The following is a 23900-nucleotide window of genomic DNA, read 5'->3' on the forward strand; positions in this document are numbered from 1 at the left end:
CCCGCCCCGGCGCGGTGCGCATGCGCGGTGCCCTTTGTGTCCCGGTCGGGCGGGCGGCGCGGGGCAGGCCGGGCCGCTCGGAGCGCCGCGCCGCCGCCGGCGGAGAGGGACGCGGGGAAGCCGCCTCCGCCATGGTGAAGAAGCGGAAAGGCCGCGTCCTCATCGACTCCGACACCGAGGACAGCGGCAGCGAGGAGAACCTGGACCAGGTGCGCGGGGAGGCCCGGCCTGGGCCCTCCGGCCCGCGCGGGGCTGGGAGCCGCCATCCCTCCCTCCGTCCCTCCCCCCTCGGCCCGGCCGGGATGCGGCCCCCGCGGGGGCTCCGCGGAGAGACTTCGCGGCGCCGCTTCGGCCCGGCCGTGCCGGCGGCTGCGGGGCCGCGGGGACGCGCGTGGGTTCGGCCCTCGGGCTCCCGAGGCGCGGGCGGGGGGCCCGGCGGCAGGCAGCGCCAGGGGGGCTGAGGGCGCGGGGAGCCGCGCTGTGCCGCCCGCCCCGCCGGGAGCGGCGTGCCCGGCCGAACCGCCGGTCCGGGGCGGCCGATCCCGGGGGCTGCGAAGGGGTGCTCCCTCCCCGGCCCTGCCGGCCCGGCTGTGCTGGTGGGGGCTGCTCGGACCGCGTGCCCTGCCGGCGGGCACCTCCTGGGGCTGGGGGTGCGGTGTGGGGCATCGCGCTGTGGGAATCGCGGGGCTGCGGGAGGGGATGTGCGCCTCTCTGGACGGGCCTTCTCAGCGCTTCAGCTCTCGGGGCGGCACGTGTTGACAGGTGGTAAATAAAGACGAAGTGCGGCGCGTCTTCTGTGGTCACCCTTCTGTGAAGAAGTTGGGTTGGTTTCACGTGCTGGAGCTCACGCTCTGTTCAAGTTGTGTGCTGGACCTTTGAGTTTTTAACAGAGGGGCTTTTGCTGTGTTGCAAATAAATAAATAATACCAGCCTCAAATGCTCAGAAATGCTTTTGCAGACCGGAGCTGCAATTTCTACGCCCCTTTAGACAAACATTCCATAGCAGAGCCTGCCCTGATAGTACTGATCTTGCCGCCCTCTAAAGCTGTCAGCTTCTCACCCTGCTGTATTAATTCTATAGTCACTTCAGAACCTGAAAACAGGAGTTGGTCTAACCCTAGCATAGGTAAGGCGAGCACAGCGATGGTGGAGCAACAGCTGCACGGTTCTGCTACTTGCTAGGAGCGTGCATCTACAGCTCTACTTCAGTGCTGGTTGGTGGTGACACCAAAGCTGTCTGCCTTTGCTTCGTCCCCTGGGAAGCTGTGCGCAGCAGGGACATGCAAGTGCAAGGGTGGAAACTGTGCAGCGGGGCTGTTCCTGAGGTGAGATTTCAAGGATGAGTGTATGCTGAGCGAGGCCCGTTGGTTAAATACTTGACAGCTTTCACTAGGGAGCGGAGCTGATTGAATCAAAGGAGTAGGAGCCTTTCTCGTGTGCTTACACAGAAAATGGAAAGAGTAAGGCTAGAAAGAAAAGAGGCAAACTGCTTGGAGTAAAGGTAGTAGTAAATGTTAACTCCAGGATATCATGATGGAAGGTAATCTGTGTTGAAGTAAGTACTACTTAGCAACAGTTGTTAGAAAATGATTGTAGAAAACACCAGGTGCTTCCTAAAGAGAGCTGCTTATTGTGTAAATACATTCTGTTGGTGTTGGATGTTGTCTTCAGAAAATGGTTTGTGAAGTGTTATTGCCAACTTTGTTGATAAAAGTATAGGCTGTCAGTTTCAGCAATGTTTATGTTCTCATTTGAGGTCCTAAACTCTAATCTGTTTGCTGTGGAGATAATCTTCCAGTTGTGAAACTAATTCAAGCCCAGCCAGTATTGTCTTTTCAAGCCTGCAGAAGTTGGTGTGGCTTTATTTTTACTCACCGCTACGATTCATCAGCCCCAGAGCAATGCTTTAATAATAAATTATTTGTCATGGACTACAAAGACAGTACTGCAGCTTCAGAAATAATTGTTTTGAATTACTGCTTCTGTCACCTGAACAGTCTGTGAGCAGAGTTTACTCACAGTAAACTGTGAGTTTACCTGTGAGCCGTTACTTCTTTGTGATTACTTATGTGGCTTTTGGGGTTTCTTCACAAGTTTGAGCTTGGTGCCTGCTCAGTGCGTGTCCGCTGCTTTTAGTGCATTCCATGGCACCTAGGGATAGTGAAACAGAGTTGAACAGCCTCACTAAGAAGCATCAGCTGTGATATATCTCCTTCATAACGTGTATGGTGTTGCAAATGTCTTTAAAAGTAAAAGGGAAGCAAGATGAACTGCTCCAGCATTGATTGCACTAGACTCTCTAGTGGCATTTGGCTTTCGGGGTTAACGCTATGCAATATAATTAGGGTTTTCTAAGTTTTTATCTGATCTAAATATCACAGATCCAAAGGTAATGGATTTGATCTTGTTTATATCAGAAAAGTGATGGTGATGATATTTACTACTTAGGGCTTTCAAAAATCCTTTTGTAACATTCAGCTGTATAAAAACTCTCAGTATATGCATGTTTATGAAACCTGAGTAGACTTTGTTTCCCAGAGCTAACCCCGTTCCACTCAAATATCGCAGGGAAGGTATGCGTGCACTGACCTGGATAGGTAGAACTAATTACGGCTTTTTAAAAACCAGTGTGTGTTTTTTCTCACCAGGAGCTCTTGTCATTGGCCAAACGGAAACGCAGTGACTCTGAGGAAAAGGAGCCACCGGCGAGCAAACCTACAGCATCTTCGGACTCTGAGACATCGGACAGCGATGATGAGGTGAGTTTGTCATGTTAGCAGTGAACCTCTGATGGGTTGTTTGTCTGACTCTACCTATGCAGTGAAAGTATTTGTCACATGGTTGTATTTAGCTTTCTTATACTGTAGAGTGGGATAGGCCGTCAGTGGAACTGGTAGAGAACCATTTAGCCCAGAGGATGTGTACTCAGAAAGTCTTATCTTTTTTGTAAGTAATGAGTTTAGAGTAACTGTACACAAAATAATGTGAATGTGGTAAAGTTGACTGCCTGTTTTAATCCCATGTTTGTGTGGTATGATTGTTTCTGATGTGTCTCCTTAAATCTAGTGTTTTTGCTGTGTAATTTTTGTGTCTGATGTGATAATGAAATAGCAGAAGCTGGACTCTGAATTCAAGGGGGAGAGGTGTTCAGCTTTGGGAGAAAGTTTCCTCAGAGAGAAGGAGGGCTAAAGCAGGTAGGACTGTTTCACAGCAGAACTGTTATATTTTGCTGCTTTGATTCTCTAGTAGCTCTACAGTGAAATATTTTGATCATTTGAATGTGCAGCAGGGTCTGGCTTTGTTGGCCTTTCTGAAGAAAGGGAGGCAGATAAGAGTTTAGAATTACTTTGGTTTAGGGTTTTGACAAATTCTTGTATAGCAGTGGTATAGACAGGTGTGCTACATGTCTTTTTATTATCTGGAGCTACATTCTAGAGCTGAGGAAAAGTCTCTGCTTTCATATGCAAGTGAGAATTGAAATTGATTTATCAAAACAGAGGATATGACAAATGGGTCATTTAGTTATTTAAATAAGAACATTTTCTTGAAGGGTTAAAAATGTCTGCAAGCTTTCTGTACTGTGGCAGGTCTCTTATTACATCTGTTCTTAAAAATGAAGGAAGGAACTGTTCTGCTTTCCCCCCACCCTCTCAATAGTATGGGAAGGATTATTCACTGTGACAGCTTGCAGGATCAACCAATGATGAACTATTAACTGTTTAGCATTTGGGATTCTGGAAGTTATTCCAGTACATGTTAAGAGTGTACACACTCTAACATGTTTAGTGGTGTAGATTCTTGTTGGACTTTTTTTTTTTAATAAGTATGTTTGGGACTCTGTTTCAAGCATTTATTAAAAAAACAAAACAAAAAAACTAGCAAATTGGTTGCTATTGTTGTTACTATCAAATAAGGAATGAGAAAATTGTGAGTGGACTAGATATTAGCCATCTTACTGAGCTGCCACTCAACCTGTTGCTTTGAGTGTTCTGAACTCATGGCACACAGCAATATTTATCCTATGCTGCTGGGCAATTCAGTTCATCTGGAAATGTAAACAGGTTTGCAGAGCACCTTGATTATAAAGTCTTCTCCCCCATGTTTATCTCTGAAAACTCATAGAATAAATACTATTATTCAATTTTTTTTTTTAGTGTAACTACATGTAAGCTCTACCTTTCCATTAAATGTGGAGTACAGCAGTGCATTCCTAGCAGTGCTAGGAAAACAAATGTTTTTGAAGTCAAGTCTGTCTTTTTTCATACGCACAGACCTTATAGATTCAGTAGTAACTCTCTTGTGCCTCGTGCAACTGGAACTTTTGAATCTACATAACGTTTCTTCCCAGTACTGTTCTTCTGACTTCCATGCAGCAGGAGGAAAAGGTTTAGAGAAGAGGTAATTAGGACATGCTTCTATTCTTGTGCCTGAAATATGCATTCTGAACTGTTTCTTGTAGCAGGGTGAGACAGGCCAGGTTACGACGGTTCTGCTTTAGCCAGTCACTCTGTTGTGTGCATCCTTGGACTTCACTACTTAATGTTCCTGCTTGAACAACCTTGGTCTTGCTTAGTGCTCTTGTGGTTCCTCTGGCTTTGCTCAGGCTTGGGGGTTAGGAGGAGGGGTCTTAAAAGCTGAAACCATTTTGCTTGACTTCCTGGAAGATGAGGACTTTGAGGCAGCACATGGAAATTGTTGCTGTGGGTAAATGTGCTTAAGCCTACATCCTTTGTGGTACTTGGCTAGCCCTAAATGTTCTGGGATAGTTGGTATATTGCATATATACAAGAAAGGTGCCTCAATCTCTGCTTTGGAGGCTTAATGCCCCATTCAACTTTTCCACAGGGAAGGAAATTTGGGGAACATAGGGCAGAGAAAGATAATGCATTTTTGCAATTAAGGGATAAGAGCTTGTACAAATCATACAAGTGATTTTATGAGATCTTTATCACCTATGTATTGTATGTTTCAGTGAGAGCACACTTCTGTGAAAACTCTCAGCCACATTGGATGTTCATTGTGTGCAAATACTGGGTTCTATAATTTCTTAAGGACCTGTGTTGTCTTAATCAGATTACCTAGCCAAGAGCCTGAGGGTGAGCTATAAATGATGAAGTAGGAGAGATGCACTGAATCGTATTCTGGTGGGTCTGCCAAATATACATGGCTGAGTTGACTGAACTACTGTTTAGGCTACAGATGAACAGCAAGGCCCACAAAGCTTTGTGCTAGCAAGTACCACCACCTTCTCATAGAGATGCAGTAAGCTGGACACAGGTATAAGGGAGTTTCTGTATCTGTGGAGCAACACGTGGCCATGACCATTCACAAGCTCACCGACCCAGACTGTTATTAACCTGTTGTATGTTTGCTACTAGTCATTTGCTTTTGGGGCTGCTGCATTAGAAGTACATATTGTCCTCGTTGCGGATTGAAGATGTTGTATAGATGGTGTTGTGGTAGGTTCACTCTAGTTTTTTGCTCTTCTTTTTATTCTAGTGTTGTCACTCATGGATAATTCTCTCTGCTGTGCTTGGATGACTTCTGGAACAGCTTCACTAACATCAGTTTAGTTTAGACAAAAAGCAGCCATGCTCCTGAAGGGTGTGATAGCAATGCTTGTATAAGATGGCACCCATTTACACTCATTCTAATGCATTGAAAGGTTTGCTTGTGCCTTTTAACAGCTGTAGGGTGATAATAGAAGATACTTCAGGGTGTGGAAAGTTAGGTCATGAATGTTTGTTACCAGACTGGAATTCACTGAGGATTTGGTTTTTGGCCTTCATAGGCAGATTTGGTAGGAGGAGAAAAATCTTCAGCCATGCAAAGGGCTGTGGAAGAGAGGAAAAGTTAAAGCAGAATTCATGCAGACAGTAAGTCAATTCTGAATAGCACGCTGGGGCTTGAAAGTTTAAATCTCCTTACTGTGTTTGAAGTTCAAGAGCTTTGGTAAACCACAGATAAGCAGAAAACTGCATGTGTCCCTTCAGTTTTGGGGTTATCGTGTGGGTTTGTAGAGATTTCTGTGTTAAATGTCTTCCCTGTGTGCTTTTGTTTCATAATGCTGCTTGACTATGCCTGTTAGACTGAACATATTCTCTGCTCCTCTGGGGCCTTTGCCATACTTCTTCAAACTTAAAGGATTTTAAACAGTGGGTTTTGATTTGCCTCTACGTAGCTGTATGCTTTCTAATTTGGGTTTCTGTGGAGACAATTTGCTTCAGCTGTTAACACAGAATAGTAGAGCTATCCTTAAGGAAGATAAAGGTGGCTGTTGTTAGCATGAAAGCACACACGGCAGATGTGCAAATGTCAACCTGAGTTGTGCAGGCTAATAATGTTGGAGGCTGACATGCACAAAGAAAGAAGTGATGAGAACCAGCTGGGAACAAAGCAGATACAAAGTTTAGTTGGCAAGTAACTTTAAATTGCAGGCTAGCATGGGAATAACCTACAGGGATACAGATTTCAGAGCATGAGAGTCTGCAAGAACTCCGAGTTGTGGAGTACAGCGCTTCCTAAGAACATCTGGTATCTGCCATCTCCATGTTGTCTCTCTGCAGGTCTCAGTGTTTTTCAGTACAGTGACTTCTAAAAATAACTCCAGAGCAAATGTTAATTTGCAGCTTACACTGAAATTAAACTTACTAATGTATTTGTTTTTCTTAGTTACTTTTTTTATGAGCTGATCTGAGTGAGATTCAGACAATAGGGGAGGACAGGTGGATTTTGGCCTTCATTCAGCTAGTTCCTGAAAAAAGCCTCTTCCATGACTTTAGAAAGTCTTTCCTTTGCCTGCTCTTCCCCTTTCCGTTTTGGTTTTTATACTTCTAGTCTCCTCTTGGCCTGGAATGACCCCTTTAAGTTTTCTAATTGCTAGACAGTAGTCACTGTGTAGGTGTTTGAGGCTCTCTGAATGATGGGTGCAGACTCTGAAAGACAGAAGTAGTAACAAGGGATTTTTGTTCATTGTTTAGTTGTAAGGGTGGTGGTAGAGATCACTGTCATCTTGAAAAACCCTAAAGACTATAAATCCTGCCATGTATTAATGTCCACGCTGCCTGCTGTTGTCTTCAGTCTGAAACTGCAGTTTGTCTTGCATGGAAGACTGCCTTTTCTTGTCAGTGGTGTTAATGGAGGTGAACGATTGATTCCAGCCCATCTTACAAAGTGTCATACAGCCATGCCCATGAGCGTGCCTGCCACACTGGTAAAAATCTGCACCAGTGGAGGTGAGCACTGTTGGCACTGCTGAAGCACACCACTGACCGCCTCACTGTGCTCTCATCCATACTGCCATACTTCCAAGGTCTGCCTCTGATGGTGTGGGCAGCATCATAAAACAGGCAGCAGTACTTTTGAAGCAGTCCTGCTACTTGAGCACTGAAGATATTGCATTGTCATGGCATGTAAGTTCATCCAGGTTAGAAAAAGAACACATTGGTAAGGGTCCTGGTCTGCTTTGAAGTTGTGACTTGTAGTTTGCCCTTTGTTTTTTAAAAAAAAAAAAACAGAAAAAGACTTGTTCAGAAGGGGGAGGATATGGCAAGGATGGGCCGGTAAACTTAGTTCTACTCTGCCTGATTTGATGTAAAAAAACCAGGAAGAATACCTAATTGCAGAAAGAAGAACTGAATGGTTAATATGTTTGGGTACTGTGTGAATAGGATAATGGCTATTTGAGTAGCACTGGTAAGAATTCTACTTCATTCTGTACAGTCAGAGCTCACTTTTTTTCTCCTCTTGAGTTCTTCATCTCGCTGTTCGAAATATGGTCCAGGTTTCCTGGACTATAAATGATTTTCTTCAATCATTTTGTTTGGTTGCTTTTTTAGAAGTTGACTTCTAAATCTGGCTGACTTTAAGGACACTTTGTGTTGGCAGTCCATCCTTGATACTGTATCTTCACGTGGGCTTCTTGGGGAAATATGTAAGCGATTAGCGCTGGGAACCTTTGAAGCAGGAGGGAAAATTGAAGTATTTTGTCTACTTCCTGTGACTGAACCATAAAGTTCTATTGTTCAATATTACTAAAAAATGAGCAGAAAGCAATGCTACAGCACACTTCTGCATGGGTTTATTAACTTGCTACATCTGGAACCATGGAGGGTTCCAGATGGTGGCCAAGGAGGCAGGGGCTGCTCAGAGTGGGCTTTATAGCTGTGGATATTGCATGGGAAGTGTTGACCAGCGCTGCCTGCTTAGAGCAAGGGAAAGGGAAACTGGAGGAGCTGCAGTGAAGGACAGATTTTTGGAAGCTATGATTCCATGTCTGAGATGGAGAGAAGGCAAACAAATTCTGGTGACTGTATCTGGATGTATGTTTTTACTTAATGTTAGCTGTGAACATGTGTTTGCCTTTCTGATCTCTGCAGATGTGTTAGAATAGGAGGAAGGGGCTGGAGACTTCAGTTTGGGCTACGAGTTGCCAAGTATTTCATGGCTTTCCAATAGAGCTTTTTTATTTCTTTTTCTTGGGCATGGATGATCAGGATAATTAGTGGCAATACTGGTAAAGCTAGGCAGCAGCATTGTGACACTGAACAAGTAGAGCTTCAATATGGGAGCTGGTAAAGTCGTAAACGCAAGCTCAGGCTGATACCAAAATTAGATGCTTTCTGTGCTTCTTCTTACCTGTCCTGTGATGCAAAACAGATTGAGGCATGGATTGCAATCCAGGGCTCACCACTAGGTAACTGTTCTTACATCTCAGAAAAGAGAATTTCTGCCTGACCTTTGACAGATAAATTTGAATGCGTCACTGACAACTAAAAGTGATGTTGAAGTAAACACTGATGTGGAAGGTACAAGGATGGTTGTGACTTTAATCAAAAGGTAGGAAATTTTAAGGATATTGATAGATGATGTTAGTAGCTTCTGACTGCTTGGTTGAATTCCATTTGGAGAATCTTGGTTTTCGAAATACTGTGAAGATGTGGAAGTGGAAGTCAGATTTGATGAAGAAGCCTGAAATGTGTGTGCACTGAAGATTAAATGTAAATACATGTAAACATACTTACAAATACATATAGTTTAGTTGAAAAAAAATTTATAATCTTCAATATAAGATCTCAGTTATGCAAAACAATGCTTGCTTTTGTCATTGCTTGCTTCCTTTTTGAGGGGGAATAGATGGCATGCTTGAGCTGTTGATTTGCGTGAACGGTGAGGGCAGTATACAGCTATGAAAAATATAATGTTCTAAATATATTTATTTAGAAAGAAACTATTTTATTCCTGAGGAGAGAATCTAGAGAAATTCTAGGAGATGTAGCATGTTGCAAAACACTGTAAAGTCTTAAAATCTTCTACAGACCGTCCTTGTCAATTCTGTTCCCTTCTGGCTTTACCCACGTGGTTGGGACCAGGGAAAAAATGTAGTAAGAAGTCACACTAAGGTAAATGCTGTCTCTTGTCCTGAGAGTCTAGTGCCTGAAGTTGATGCTCATGTATATGTGGTGGCATAGACCCCAAATGGTGCTAAGGCAAAGTTAGAATTAAGCCTAGACATTTTTTTTTCTTTTGTGATTCTGATGTGGTTCTGACTTGTGCACTATATACATAAGATGCAGAAGGTTGCACTACTGCCTAAGAATGAGTATGCTGTTGGTTTGTTGGCATGAAAATACACAGGTACTGTGAACTCTTGGCAAAACTGAGATTTCTATAAACCTCAGGTAATTAGTGTTCCTTTGTGAAATCTAAAATTTGTTCTTGAATAAACTAATTGCAGAGATGCATCTGTTGTTTCTTCTGTTTAATAGTAGTAAGCTGATGATAACCTTTAGAAATATACCTGGATATGTGTTATTTAAATTGTTTTCTTAGGCATCTATCTTCAGTAATTTTTCCCCAGTGTACATGAGACTGAACTCTGAAGTGTTCATCCTATTTTAAAGGAGTGTTCTGTCAACTGTTAGATTGAAATGATAACTTTTTTCTTTAATAAATGAAAGAAAAAAGCTACCATAAAATACTTTCATTTACTGAGTTACCTACTGATATTTTTTTCCCTCTTCCCACCCACCCTTTGTGTGATTGATTTGTTGCTGTCAGATACTGGACTTTTTCCCAGTCATTTTCCCTCCAGTGTTTTGAGGAGGGATGGAGAAGGGAGGAGTAGTGTTCCTGCATTATGATCCCTTTCTTGTTTTTTTCCTTGCAGTGGACTGTTGGAGGTTCTAAAAACAAAAAAAAGGGAAAGGCGGGTAAGGCAGAGAAGAAAGGAGCCATGAAGAAACAGATGAACAAAGCTGCCTCTTCAGGCAGCTCAGATAAAGACAGCTCAGCTGAGAGTTCAGCACCTGAAGAGGGTAAGATAATACCTGTCCATCTCCATGCAGCATGTACTTACAGCAGAGTGCCAAGTGAAGTTACATCTTTGGGTATCCTGTAAAGTAAAGTAAATGGTGATGTTAAAGAGAGAGCTTTTTTCTATGTTACTGGCAGACCGAATGACTTAAACTTGCCATGGCTCCAGGCATGTATTTTTAATGTAATTCAACATAGCGTGGCTGTCGGCATTCCACTGGAAATGCAGCACTCAATATTGCTTCAGTTGAAGAATGTATGACGTAATTATTTGACTTTCTCCTGGAAAGCACCCTTCTTCCTTCCATCTGTAGTTTGGGTAGCATTTACTTTTATTCCAACTGGTGTATTTTGCCTTCACAGAATTATTGTAACAACAAAGAAAATGAATGTAACATGAAATAATTAAGAAGGAACTTTTTTACTGTGAGAGTGATGGAGCACTGAAATAGGCTGCCCAGAGAGGTTGCAGCGTCTCCTTCTTTGGAGATATTCAAGACCTGTCTGGACAGCTACCTGTGCAACTGCTGTAGGGAGCCTGCTTTATCACAGGGTTGGATTCAGTGATCTCTAGAGATCCCTTCCAACTCCTACAATTCCATGATTCTGTAATGCAAACAGGAGTTTATCTTATGTGTTTGCCCTGAATCAGATCTTTTGCACATTTACACTTAAATTAGTCATGATTTTAATTCTTCAACTTTGTCAGGTGTTTTTTTTTTTGTTTTTGTTTTTTTACATTACTGTTGAATGTTTCTATGCTGGGCAGACTTCTTGTTTCTTTCCTGTTTTTATCATGCCTGTGAAGGTTTGCAGATGGTTAGTTACAACTTCAGTTGATACTGAAAATCAAAGTTAAGAAAGCATTTGAAGAAACTTACAGCTCTAGATACGTTAATCACAGTGGAGACAGTCCAAAGCATGAAGTGACTGAACCTGTACCTATAAGCACATACATACAAACCAAGGCTTGTAAAGCTGGAAATTTCCGGAAATACTGAGGATTGACTGACAGTGGAATAAAGAATTCTAGTATCTGTTTGCTTTTGGATTTTGGTGTAATATGATTGATTAGGTGAGATAGTCACAGCATTGGATCAAATTCAAAGGTAGTGTTACCCAATATTGTGGGGATTCAGCTGTTCACTAAGCCCAGGTGTAATTAGGGGGTACTTGTTACTGTAATGGGGCTTGCTTTGCAACTTTGACAGTTACAAGGGTAGTGTGCTTTAGTTCCATCTTGTGATGTAGCAGTGCCTATAGTTGCAGTCTTCAAATGACAACTTTTGGTTAGTTCGTTTGCTATAATAAGAAGTATTGATAGTGATTCATAGTGGCATTTGAGGTGTGAACACACACAAGTGCTATGGATGTCCAGGAAACTTCTAAGTAACGTAAGCATGTAGGCATAGAAATCTAACCTTAAGACCAAATGCTAACCAAAAGGGCTCCTTAACAAAGAATTTTTACCCGTAACGCATCTTGTTCATACACAGTAATACTCCTTTCATCGTTTTTTGCAGTATGTGCATCTTCCTATACTAAAATATTCAGTGGGTTTTGTTTTTATTGTATGCAGTCTTTTCATATATATGCCCTCTGCTAACACACTACACTGAAGTGTATTACACTGGGCTTTTCCCCAGCTGAATTTTGCTGCCTTGTGATTTTGTTTTAGGAGAAGTGTCTGACTCGGAAAGCAACAGCTCTTCATCTAGCTCAGATTCAGATTCTTCATCTGAAGATGAGGAATTCCATGATGGCTATGGAGAAGACCTTATGGGAGATGAAGAAGATCGGGCTCGACTGGAACAAATGACAGAAAAGGAGAGAGAACAGGAGCTGTTTAATCGGATAGAGAAGAGAGAAGTGCTAAAGAGAAGGTAAATTTAGACTGTTGATATTTGATAGCATGTTTGTACAGGCTGTTGTGTAAACAGCGCTGAGTTAAATCCTCTGCAATGCACTGTTCAGTTAAACTGTTGAAATTAAATCCTACACATAAACAGTGATGTATAACATATCCTACATATTTCATATTGTGTGAAATGTTTATTTTCTCATTTATATGAAGTAAACGTTGTGTAACTTAAGTTGCTGTTTCTGTGACTTGCAGGTAACCTACTCAAGTTGTTTGTTTAAAACACTGAATAATAATTATAATTTTTAAAAAATGAGAAGAGGGGAATAAAGCAGAAAAACGGTGTTAACAGCTAGACAGTTCAGCAGATTGCAAGTGATTAAGTCTAACTTTTGCATAGTGTCAAACTGAAAAGCAGAGAACCCTTCTGTGTGTTCACATAAAACTGTTATTCCCTCTGTTATATTTTGTAGATACCATTGTATAGGAAATAGAGATAAGTGTCCAGTGTTTTAGGATTAATATTCTCCAGCAGAATGCTTGATCTTTCTTTACAGATATTTTTTCTGTATTCTTAATTTGGACTTTTCTGTGTGGAGGCTGTGTTGACTGTGCTCTCATGTCTGAGGTCTAAGCATTTAGCCCTCTAAAGCAGATTAAGTTTTGTGATAGATTTTTGTGTGAATTGTCCTTAAAGCTTGTTTAAAGCATATAGCAGAAATTCTGCATGTTCTTGAAAAAGGTTGGTTTCTGCAAGTATCATAGCTGCTGAATGTGAGTGGTTATCCCTGTGTGCTTCTTTAAGCAGTAGATGACAGCCATTAGGATTACTTCTTCATATTTCTTTCCTGCATTGACTGTTGTATGCTGCTACTTTGGAAAATGACAGTATAAAGTTCCTTACAGCTTCATCAGTTTTTTCAAAAAGCAATAGTGAAGCACAGAGCAGTTACAGGTTGCCTCTTTGGGTGTAAAGCTTGTTGGGGGCTTAGTAGAATGGAGGGGTGTTGAGATATAGATGAGTTGTTTTGGACATGTCATTTTTCAGGGTTCATTTGTGGATTTCTGCCTTAGCTGTTCTGGTTTTATCCGTTGCTGTAATGCTTTACTGTCAGCAGCTTCCCTTGTAGGTTGTTCACTTGTTTTCTCCACATATGTAACAAAAGATTTGGTGTATGTGGGGCATGTTTTCCTCATTTTCTTCCCTCTTCAGTGACTTTTCTATTGTTTGCTGAGAAATTCCACTAGAGGACAGACACTCTTATGTGAATCAAACCAATACAATCAGCTATCTAGTTGTCCAAGGCATAACTAGAGCACTGACTGACGTGCTTCTTAATACTACTGGCTGTGTCTTTTCTTGTCTGCTGCCCTCCTCAAACAGATTGAAATGGGAGAAAGATTAGACTTAGATCAGGTAGAAGGCCACCATTTTTCTAGATTTTATTCATAGCTTTTTTTTTTTTTTGGTAACTGAATATTTTTCTTTTAAAGTACTCACATGAAAATACTTGATACAAACTAGCAAAAGGATTTAAGCTCGAGTTTCTGATACAATCTTAAACAAGTTTGTCCTGTTTCCTGGAAGGGGTTGGCAGGCAGGGCTAAGAGGTGGTTGTGGGAGGGATGGTTATTTAACTTGTTGTGCTAAGTTGAATCGTTCAAAATGTGGTCTGTATGTATCTTTTGCTAAATCTTTGGAGATTACAGCAGACGTGGCATGTGACACAATGCCTGTGTTATCTTTGTTTTAAAGGTGAAACGTGGCATCTGGATAATAAGTTTTAGATTTCAGTTGCTGGAAGCTTTTGCCTGTTAATCCACATGCACACTTTGCTAAAGCAGAGTGAAACCAGTATATGCTGCAGTGGGATCTGCCACAGGATGATTCCAGCAGAATTAACTTTTCTGAGTACAGTGGATAAAACCGAGATGTCAGGGTAACATCTTTAGGGAAGGTCAAAATAGAAACACATAAATCACAAAAAATGCCTGAGTCTGATGGAATGTGCTGTAGCAGGTGACTTGCTGTGATTTCTCTTTCTTACAGACGTGAGTTCAGGTAGAAAGGTTGAGTTTCAGCAGGAAGAAGTTAGCATGGTGGTGGCTGAAAAGAGACAAGTTTTTTTTGCTGTTAAGGTTCAAATTATGTGTAAAAGCCAATTTATTTTTATAGCTGAAGGCAGCATGCAATGGTTGGTTTTCTGGCAAAGATTAAGCTGAAGTAAGGATAGGGTTCTTGGGAGAAACTATAAGTATGTGGTCTCCCCACACCTTTAGGCTAGCTCTCATCTTCTGTAAGCCTGAACTTTATTGTGCTCAGCTTCTCCTTGTCTTATTTTTCTTGGGGAAGAGAGAGGATGGGAATGGGGCAAGACCTACCAGTGTTCTGGGCAGAGTTAAGGGGTTAATTGTCTTAGGCAATGCAAATGTTTCTTCAAGTTTACTGACCACTTAAAGTAAGATAGCAGTGTAATGGTACTTTGCTCACTTGAGAAGGGAGCATTCTTTCATGCAGTCTTTCTTTCAAATATCTAATAGATTTGAAATCAAGAAAAAACTGAAAACAGCAAAAAAGAAAGAAAAGAAAGAGAAAAAGAAAAAGCAAGAGGAAGAGCAGGAAAAGAAAAAACTCACACAGATCCAAGAATCCCAGGTAGGAAATGAAATGTATCTTAGTAACAGATTCTTTTTTCCTTGGCAACAGGAGATGGGATGCTGTTTCTCCCTGCCCCTGACATTTTTCCCTTAAAAATGTCAAACAGCGCAGTAAGCAGGTCAGGATTTGATTCATTTCTATGCTCAAGCTATCTTTAGCCTTTCAGGTTCATTTAAAAAGAGACTGACATCTTTGGCCTGCTGAGGGGTGCACTGATAACTCCTTTCAATGAAAAACGCAAAAATAAAAAATGAGTTGTGGCTACATATAGAGTTCCTGTGACAAGGCTTGTCATTCAATCTGGAATTCTCATATGCTGCCTTCTTACAAATGAAAGTTTGAGAGAGCCAGAAACTACTCAGCTTTTTAAATTATGTGCGAAGGAATAGCTTGAGTTCTAGGAGAAATACAAGTCTTTTTTTTTTTTCTTTTCTATCTCTAAGAGGAAGAGAGCAATACCATTTCTTGTGTGTGTGAGTGAAGCCTGTGTAACTGAATTATAGTTTCTTATGGCTGAATTGTTGAGAGCCTGCCTTTAATTTGGAAGTCTGGGCAGTTAGCTTCCCAGAATGTGATGAAATTAATCTTGCTTAACTTGCCATCTGTGAACTAGTTGTTTGTTTACTCTTGTAGTTGCTTGCCTCCTCTGTGCAGTACAGAAGGATGTATTCAGAGGGGGCAATTCAACCTACATTATTTTTCTAGTGAAATAGATGTTTACCACCTACATCAAATTGGGTGAGATGAATTTTCCCTCAGGCCCAAGTGAAGTTGGTTGAGTCTCATTTCTCCTGCCCCTCTCAATTCAACATATGTACTTCTGTATGAATGTATTACTTATGCATATAGTCCATATGTGATATGTATGTAGATACAGTATGTAGAGTGTGCTCATGCATGTATACATACATGTACGTAAAAGTGTAGCCTTCCAGAAATGACTGGCTTAATTTAAATGACCACTTGTTACAGAAACTGCATTCTAGTGTTACTTAGTATTCTAGTTAGAACTCTTGGTAAGAACTAGAAGACTTCCAACATCTTGGATTTGTATTCCTATTGCAGACTTTACGCTTAACTTCATATCTGATTTCAGTAATTTAACAGCTCTCCTTGCTGCTGAAGGAAAACGAGTGTTTTGGCCTTAGAAGTAGTCTTTGAGACTAATATTTATCCCTTTTTTTTTTTTCTTCGTGACCTGTTAGTTACAGAATTTTAGTTCAGTTTTATTTCTCTAGTCTTTTTTTTATCTTTTAATGTGGAGCTTGAGATTATTGGCGGAAATGTTGAAGAATAAATGTGTTAATCATTCTTGATACAAAGTACAAAAATCCTTTATTTTTATAAATTTACCCTTCCCTAGACTATGAAAGAACAAACTTTAAAACAAACAAACAAACAAAAAAAAACCAACAAAACAACAACAACCACAAACAACATGATTCTTTTAAAATTGAATTTGTTAATATTTTCCATTTGAAGAGTTTTTGGTCTGCAAACCATTGTTTTTGTTTTAGTTTATGAATTACTCCCCAGTGCTGAGAGACTTGCTGTGCGTATTTTTAGGTCACGTCACATAACAAAGAGCGACGATCAAAGCGGGATGAGAAATTAGACAAGAAATCTCAGGCAATGGAGGAACTAAAAGCAGAAAGAGAGAAAAGGAAGAACAGAACAGGTATGAAGGCTTTGTTGTTCTGTGCTTTTTTTTGCTTTCTGTGAGCGCTTCTGCCTGTTTCTAATTAATGCAGCAGTCCTACATTTTGGATGAATGATCTGTCTGCATCTTCCTTGGTCTTCTGACCAGTATAATCACCTAGAAAATTATTTGATACTTTTTGACTCGTTATATTTCTATTCCCCCATAAGGAATGATCTGAAAACAGAGCAAACTTCCCTGATATTTTACTGAATGCCACTTACTACGTAATGTCTAATTCATGTATTTGAGTCTATTACTTCATCTCTGAATCGTCCAAACCATGTTTATTTTACTTGTCTGCATTTGCTAGTTTCTTCACTGGCAAATCATCTTGTCCTTCTTGCTATGGACTTTTAATGCATTGCTTTTTTGTTTTTCTGGTGAGTTTTAATTGTGGTTCACTCCAAACGTGAGAATAAATTGTCTGACTGTGATAGTTTTAACTTGTATATCCAGTTATTATGCTTATCTTCTATGGCTATATGTAGTCAAGTTGGGAAGCTGAAGATAACTACAATGGAGATCTAAGTTGGCAATTAAATTACTTCAATTTCTCAGTTTGAATATATACAATGGAGTGTTTAGTTTGCTACTAGATTTAAGCATGTAGTACTTGTATCTGATATAAAGATAACAGCTCTCTGGTTATGCTGGGGTTTTTTTGGTGGTTTTTTTTTCACAATGAGATGTCAACACAAAAATAAGCTTGATCAAAAAAAAAAAAAAAATCACAGCTTGCTTTTTTTTCTCTCTCTCCTTCAGCTGAATTGCTTGCAAAAAAGCAGCCATTAAAGACTAGTGAAGTATACTCTGATGATGAAGAGGAGGAAGAGGATGATAAGTCTAGTGAGAAAAGTGATCGCTCATCCAGATCCTCATCCTCGGATGAAGAGGAAGAGTAAGTAGTAAACACAGGACTACGATTATTGTGTGATGAAAAACACAGGTAATCACGTTATGTAGACATGTTCTGTTTTAGAGGATTATTTGGGGACAGATGAGTGTGTCTAGGTGTTATCTTAATCCCCATTTACACAATTTAGATTTTAGTCTTATAGTTCAACTGCTGCAGAACCTTTGCATATTAGCTAGGGAGAGAGATGTGCTGGCTTGGTGCACAAGTCTTTCTGTTTTGTAGTAACAAAGGTAATGGGTAACATCCCTAGTCAGCGGGACTTTGCATTACACCTTTCTCATGAATGTTAAATTTAAATATCTACAGTCAACTAGTATATTAATCTTCTTTTTTTTTAATTTTACTAGTAATTTAAATATTTGAAACTTCTACTGCACCTTGTTCTGATGATTATATCACTTATTTTGTCCATTTTCCTTCTCTCCTTTCCCACTTCAGGAAAGAGGAAATTCCTCCTAAATCTCAGCCAGTGTCTTTGCCTGAAGAGCTGAACCGAGTACGGTTATCGCGGCACAAGCTGGAACGCTGGTGTCATATGCCTTTCTTTGCCAAGACAGTCACTGGTTGCTTTGTCCGTATTGGCATTGGAAATCATAATAGCAAACCTGTTTATCGGGTGAGTTTAGTTCCAAGAGTTTTAGCTGTGTTTGTAGTGCTGTAATACAATATTTGCAGCTTAGTACTTCTAAGGTATCTATGATTAGGGTGATTAATGTAAAAAGATATTTTCTAGCCAGAAAACGTAGTTGTTGCCAAAGAAATGGAGAAAACTACTTTTAAGGTAAATAACTGTGTGTTCAGGTAGGTGAAGATGTGGAAACGGTTATTGGCCTTTAAATCAAGCTGATTGATGACATGATATATACACACATCTATACACCTGTATGTATCCATACAGTGTGTGTGTGTGTGTGTGTGTGTGTGTGTGTGTGTATTACATGAGGGAAGGAGCACTAATGAAATCTGTTCTAGCTTTGGTCTCTTCACTTGTGTAAGAAACCCGAGTTCAGGATACTCTGACAGAGTAAGGATGAGTAAGAGTTGCTCCTTCTTCTGGAAATGTTCCCCAGTTACTGCATTATCTCAGTTCTCACATTACAAACTGTTTCTAGTACAGCAGTGTGCTTCAGAAGAGAAGATGATTTCGAACACAGTTCTGTATTTCTATCATTGCTGTAGCTACAACCATAGGGTGTAATAATACTGTCTAAAATTGCATTAAAATGGTCCCAGAGGGGGCTGTGTTTAGTATGTGGACAGCTATAGTGTCATTTGGGAAATTCAATTAACCCTAGTTTAATTTAATGTAAGGGAAATAGGAAGGTGTGCATCATTTGGCTCAGTGGTAGATTAAGAAGATAACAACAACCAAAAAATCCTTTTTGCCAATTTGGAGGTGATGCATGGTGCAATGAATTCAGTACCTGATAATGGATGCTGAAGAGTCCTGCTTGCTTTGGTTTGGTTAGAATGGTTAATTAGGCTAAGATTTTTAATATCTAGTGAAAAGACTTAAACATGCCAAATATGTTATAGGAAAACACACACACACAGCCCATGCATTTGCATCCATTCTTTTGTTTCTTTTGTGTACAGGTTGCTGAAATAACTGGTGTGGTAGAGACTGCAAAGGTTTACCAACTCGGTGGTACCCGGACAAACAAAGGCCTGCAGTTGCGGTAAGATACAAAAATAATCCTCATCAGTTCATGAATCAAAGTTGCTTTTATATCATGTAATGTTCCCTGCGGAGGGATGACGAGAGCTTTTCTGTATTTTTTCCACAATTGCTATAATCAAGTGTTGAGATAATCAAGTGTATTAAAGGCATGCTTGATGAGGTCTGGTTATGTGTTACACATAAATAGTAATTTGGAGGGAAGAAGTTGAATATAGTTTTAGATTTCTCGCTTGTCTTTACAGCCCTTTAAGGATCATGTGAAGGTTAACAGTTACATTATAAAACATCCTGATGAGATAGGTCAAGAAGAAATTCATCATTTGGAAGAAATGGGAAAGTATGTAGAGAATAGATGTGGGTGAAAATATGGAGTAACAACAGAAAAAAATAGGTCTTATCTGCATCCACTGTGATATACAGTAGCTTCTTAGGCTACTTCAGGAGAGAAATCTGTGTTTTGATGAAAACATACATTATGGCAACTAATTTTAGTAGTGGTTAGTAGCAGGTCTCCACAGAATGTAATCTTTAAGGCTTACTGGCTCTTGACTAGCCAGTGAATGAGAAGTTAAACTGCAGCTGGCTTCTGCATTCGGTGCAGTTCATTACTACTTACAGATTACTTCTACCAGTTCAAATGTGAAAGAGCTTTCTGTTTCCAAAGATTATGCCGTGCATCACCAAATAGGGTATTCAAAGTTTAGGTGTGAGATAAGTCTGTTTCCTTTTCTGCTGAGGATACTACTGTTCCCTACAGACATATCAAGTATTCCTTTGCACTATTTGTTGGTACTAGTAGCTGACTGAAGCTCTTGAGCTGTGGCCGATCTTACTGAATTTAGGAATAAATAGTATGCGAGCCAAAAGAGTAGCCTTAAGTGTGTCTGTTTCGGGGTTTCATGAGTCAGTTTATTACCTATTGGTAAAAGATTACAGCTCTGTACCTTCAGAAAGGGATGTTACGTTTTTCTTCTTGCAGGCATGGCAGTGATCAGCGTGTGTTTCGTTTGGAGTTTGTCTCAAATCAAGAATTTACTGAAAGTGAGTTTATGAAGTGGAAGGAAGCGGTAAGTTTGCCAGACTTTAATTTCTTCTCAGCTGCCTTCTACAGCTGGTATTCTAAGTTAAAAATGAACTCTCTATTTCATTTAGATGTTTTCTGCTGGGATGCAGCTACCCACATTAGATGAGATAAACAAGAAGGAAGTGTCCATCAAAGAAGCTCTCAACTACAAGTTTAATGATCAGGATATTGAGGAGGTAAACAGCATGTTACTGTGAGACTATGGCAGTACTTAAAAGCAGAGTAGCAGGTTAGCCTTTACGAAGCAAAATGATCATGGTATCACCTTCCTAAGAAGAAAATGAGATTTTATTTTATAACTGGATAGAATATCTTGGTGATCCAGCTGTTTGGTTCACATTTTAGCTTTACTTCATCTTTGTTTCTTGTTACCTCCTCTTCAACTTGTGTTGCAGGGCTTTGAACTCCTAATCAAAGTATGGAAACGTAACTCTCAAGTTACAAAAAGCTAACAGCATGGTGATAGATGCATTTATTACAGTTCCTGCAGCCTAATATTTGCTTCATACTGACCAAATGTGATTAGCATCAGATTTTGTAGGTCGTTAAGTGAGGGGAATGGAACTGTAACTCATTACCAAGTCACAAAATAAAAAAATGCAGCAGAGAAAAAGAGCATGAGTAAAATATTGTGGCAGTAAGTACGTTTCTTAGGTGATACTGATCTGTTTCTTCTAGAGTACGAGTATTAAAGTAGACATTGCATACTTGCATATCTTTGCTGTTTCTTCTGGTTTTACAGATTGTGAAAGAGAAGGAAAGGTTCAGAAAAGCCCCTCCAAATTATGCTATGAAGAAGACTCAGCTGTTAAAGGAGAAGGTGAGAGATGAGACAATACCTGCAAGCTTAGTACAGTCTTTGATTTTGAAGAACTGTAGATCCTCTGGATTTTGGCAGTAATCAGCTGAAAGCTCAACTTTAAGTATGCAGCTAGGAGGTGGATCTCAAGATTCATTACTGAGTTCAGAATACTTAAATAACCCAGCTTAAGCTATTGCATTCTTTCACTGAAGGCAATTGCCAAAATTCTAGCTGTCTCTCTTTGTGTCCTTTGAATTTCTCAGGCTGTTCAGCTTTAGAAACTAGTTTTCCTTTTATTTTTTGCAAGCTACTCTTTAGTAACTCTTGACAGTTGTTTTCAAAACTAGCGTTAAATTGCCTTTTGCTTGAGGGTAACAGTTTTTACTTTGATATGTCCAGTAGTTTGTGTTGAAAAGAATACACTGCTGAAAGATTTACTTGCTACTAAACTGTTTCACATGTACACTTCCTGGAATGCACAGATTTAACAGTGCTGAGAAGCCAAAGCCCAGAAGACAAGTAAACAGTCTTAAGTATCTCGGAAGACAAAGATGGAAAACATAGTTTTTGTTTGGTACAGCCCTTTCTCAGGACATTAGTGTTACATACAAAGTAAAACCTAAGAGTTCATATTAATCATAAGTTCTACATTCTTTTGCTAAACTGCAGTGTTTGATCGTCATTTTTTACTAAGTGTGAATATATAAATTGTTAGCTTTATGGTGCAGAGGGCTGCAATTCCTTTTTGTTACCACCAGATGGCAAAATAAGCTGTTTTTCTTCGTTCTGCTCTCCAACTTGCTAAAATAAGTGGCAACTCACAATTGCAGAAATAATCAGTCTTTTCCTGAGCTGACAAATAGCAATACTAAAACTTAATCAAATGTATAGCTTAAATCATGTAACTTAAATCAACTCGCTGACTGGTCCTATTAGTGCTGAGACTGGTGTTCCTAAGTAGTCTTTAGTTCACAGAATTTTTCAGAATGAGAAATTCAGTTTTGTTTTAAGCTGCAAAGGGAAGTTTAACTCTCTGCTGTGTTCTTTTTATATGTGGTTAGGAGCTGGAGCTGGAATAGGGTTTGCTGGCTCATTATTGGGTGTATCCCTCATTTCTTTGACTGGTTCTGTGGTTGTTTGTTGTTGTTGTTGTTGTTTTAAAAAAAAGGTAGTGCTTAATAAGTTATTGTTTGGTTGAAGGCCATGGCTGAGGACTTGGGGGACCAAGATAAGGCCAAACAGATTCAAGATCAGCTTAATGAACTTGAGGAGAGAGCAGAGGCCCTGGATCGTCAACGAACAAAAAACATTTCTGCCATCAGGTAGGAAACTGATATTGGGCACTTTCTGTATTTTGGTTGATGCTATTTTAGGAAGAGTGGTGAAATCAATTAAATCAGCAGTGTTTTAACTGTAAGGTTTTGTTTCTTTGTTGTATGGATTACACAGTGATGGCTCTGCTAATATTCTCCTCCCCCTGCTTCCTTGTATGTGTCATTCAGTTAAAAATGTCAAAAGTAGAAACTCTTTATGTAACCCTGCTAGCAGTTGCATTCCAATAAGAGTAATCTGTGGTCAGATGAAGATGCAAGAATGCTGATACGCTTTTTATTGTGTAAGAGTTGATAAATGACAGTCATTTTCTTTTTCTTTATCCCTCCCTTTTTTTTTCCCCTTTTTCTGCAGTTACATCAACCAACGAAATAGAGAGTGGAATATTGTTGAGTCTGAGAAGGCTCTTGTGGTAAATAATGCCAAATTAATACTTCTGTGTATGTAGAGATGAAATGATTCAGAGCAAGATAATTGCATGATGAAGTTGCTCTTTTTTTTAATGATCTTTTAAAACTTTTAAGTAGGCAAGTGATGTGATTTTATTTTATTTTTTTAAAGCATATTGCTTTGCTTTTGACCAGTTCAGTCAGGAGATTCCTGACTGCAATAGTAATGTAATAATTTTATAAGGCAAAAGTATCAGAAAGGAGACTTTGAAGAACAAAATAGTATTGAAGTGATGACACTTTTAAGAAAAGTTAAGCTTCTTACCGTATGCTAAAACCTCAGTTACTCTAAGGGTTGTTGTGCGGGTGATTTCTGTTGTATTCAGTAAGGGCAGTTTTGACTTGTGAAATATAGGGCTGTGGGTGTTTAAAAAATCTTTCTTGTCTGTATTACTGTTTTTTCTGTGACCTTGATATTGTGTATAGCTGATATGTGTGTGCATGGTTGGGCTGATGTGGGAAGATTTACAAGGATGCAAGCAGCTAACTGCAAAATGGTGTGCCTTTTTTGTTCAGGCTGAAAGTCACAGCATGAAAAACCAGCAAATGGACCCCTTTACTAGGCGGCAGTGCAAGCCCACGATAGTGTCTAACGTAAGTATAATGTTGAGTTCATCTGGGGCAATTTGCTGAGCAGCAGAAAACAATATAATGGATAGAGTAGGAAGGAAAATGTTGCTTGTATTTGTGCCTAACTGTGCCATCTGCTATTAACATACCGGGTGCCAGGATGAGATATAATTGAGATTCTAATCTTACTATCTCCCTAAAAGGGGAAAAAAGTGCCCTCCCTCCCCCAACATAAAGGATGTAAATTATGTGGGTACATGGAGAAGCAACTGTAGGTTTCTTTAGTGAATTCTATTACTATGTTATTTAGTTAGCCTTAGGAAGTTGGACAGTTTACTTTAAGTGCCAATTTTGCTTCTAATTAGTTGAGATTATCTTTAAAGATTTGTGAAAGGGGACCCCAGACTTTTTGGGCCTGTGATATATAAAGCAGTTTAACACAGAATTCCATTGTGATAGTGGCAAAAACTGCTACTGCCATCTATAGATATGTAAGTGATGGATAATGAAGCTGGAGGATCACCTCTTAC

General features: G+C 40.0%; 1 protein-coding gene across 1 annotated transcript in view; it reads left to right on the forward strand.

Moving 5' to 3' along the window:
• Positions 1-2: 2 nt before the first annotated feature.
• The window catches only part of RTF1 (RTF1 homolog, Paf1/RNA polymerase II complex component), a 28532-nt gene continuing 4634 nt past the window's right edge, over positions 3-23900 (forward strand). The window contains exons 1-15 of the mRNA XM_031593522.2: positions 3-209; positions 2649-2759; positions 10169-10316; positions 11993-12197; positions 14717-14831; positions 16401-16512; positions 17299-17434; positions 17891-18068; positions 19049-19131; positions 20113-20200; positions 20286-20393; positions 20960-21037; positions 22220-22341; positions 22706-22763; positions 23317-23394. Coding sequence (XP_031449382.1) covers positions 21-209; positions 2649-2759; positions 10169-10316; positions 11993-12197; positions 14717-14831; positions 16401-16512; positions 17299-17434; positions 17891-18068; positions 19049-19131; positions 20113-20200; positions 20286-20393; positions 20960-21037; positions 22220-22341; positions 22706-22763; positions 23317-23394 — 1809 coding nt within the window. The 5' untranslated portion in view covers positions 3-20. The remainder of the gene's footprint in view (positions 210-2648; positions 2760-10168; positions 10317-11992; positions 12198-14716; positions 14832-16400; positions 16513-17298; positions 17435-17890; positions 18069-19048; positions 19132-20112; positions 20201-20285; positions 20394-20959; positions 21038-22219; positions 22342-22705; positions 22764-23316; positions 23395-23900) is intronic.

The sequence above is a fragment of the Phasianus colchicus genome, chromosome 5, assembly GCF_987193195.1.
Source record: "Phasianus colchicus chromosome 5, bPhaCol1.hap1.1, whole genome shotgun sequence".
Lineage (NCBI taxonomy): Eukaryota > Metazoa > Chordata > Aves > Galliformes > Phasianidae > Phasianus > Phasianus colchicus.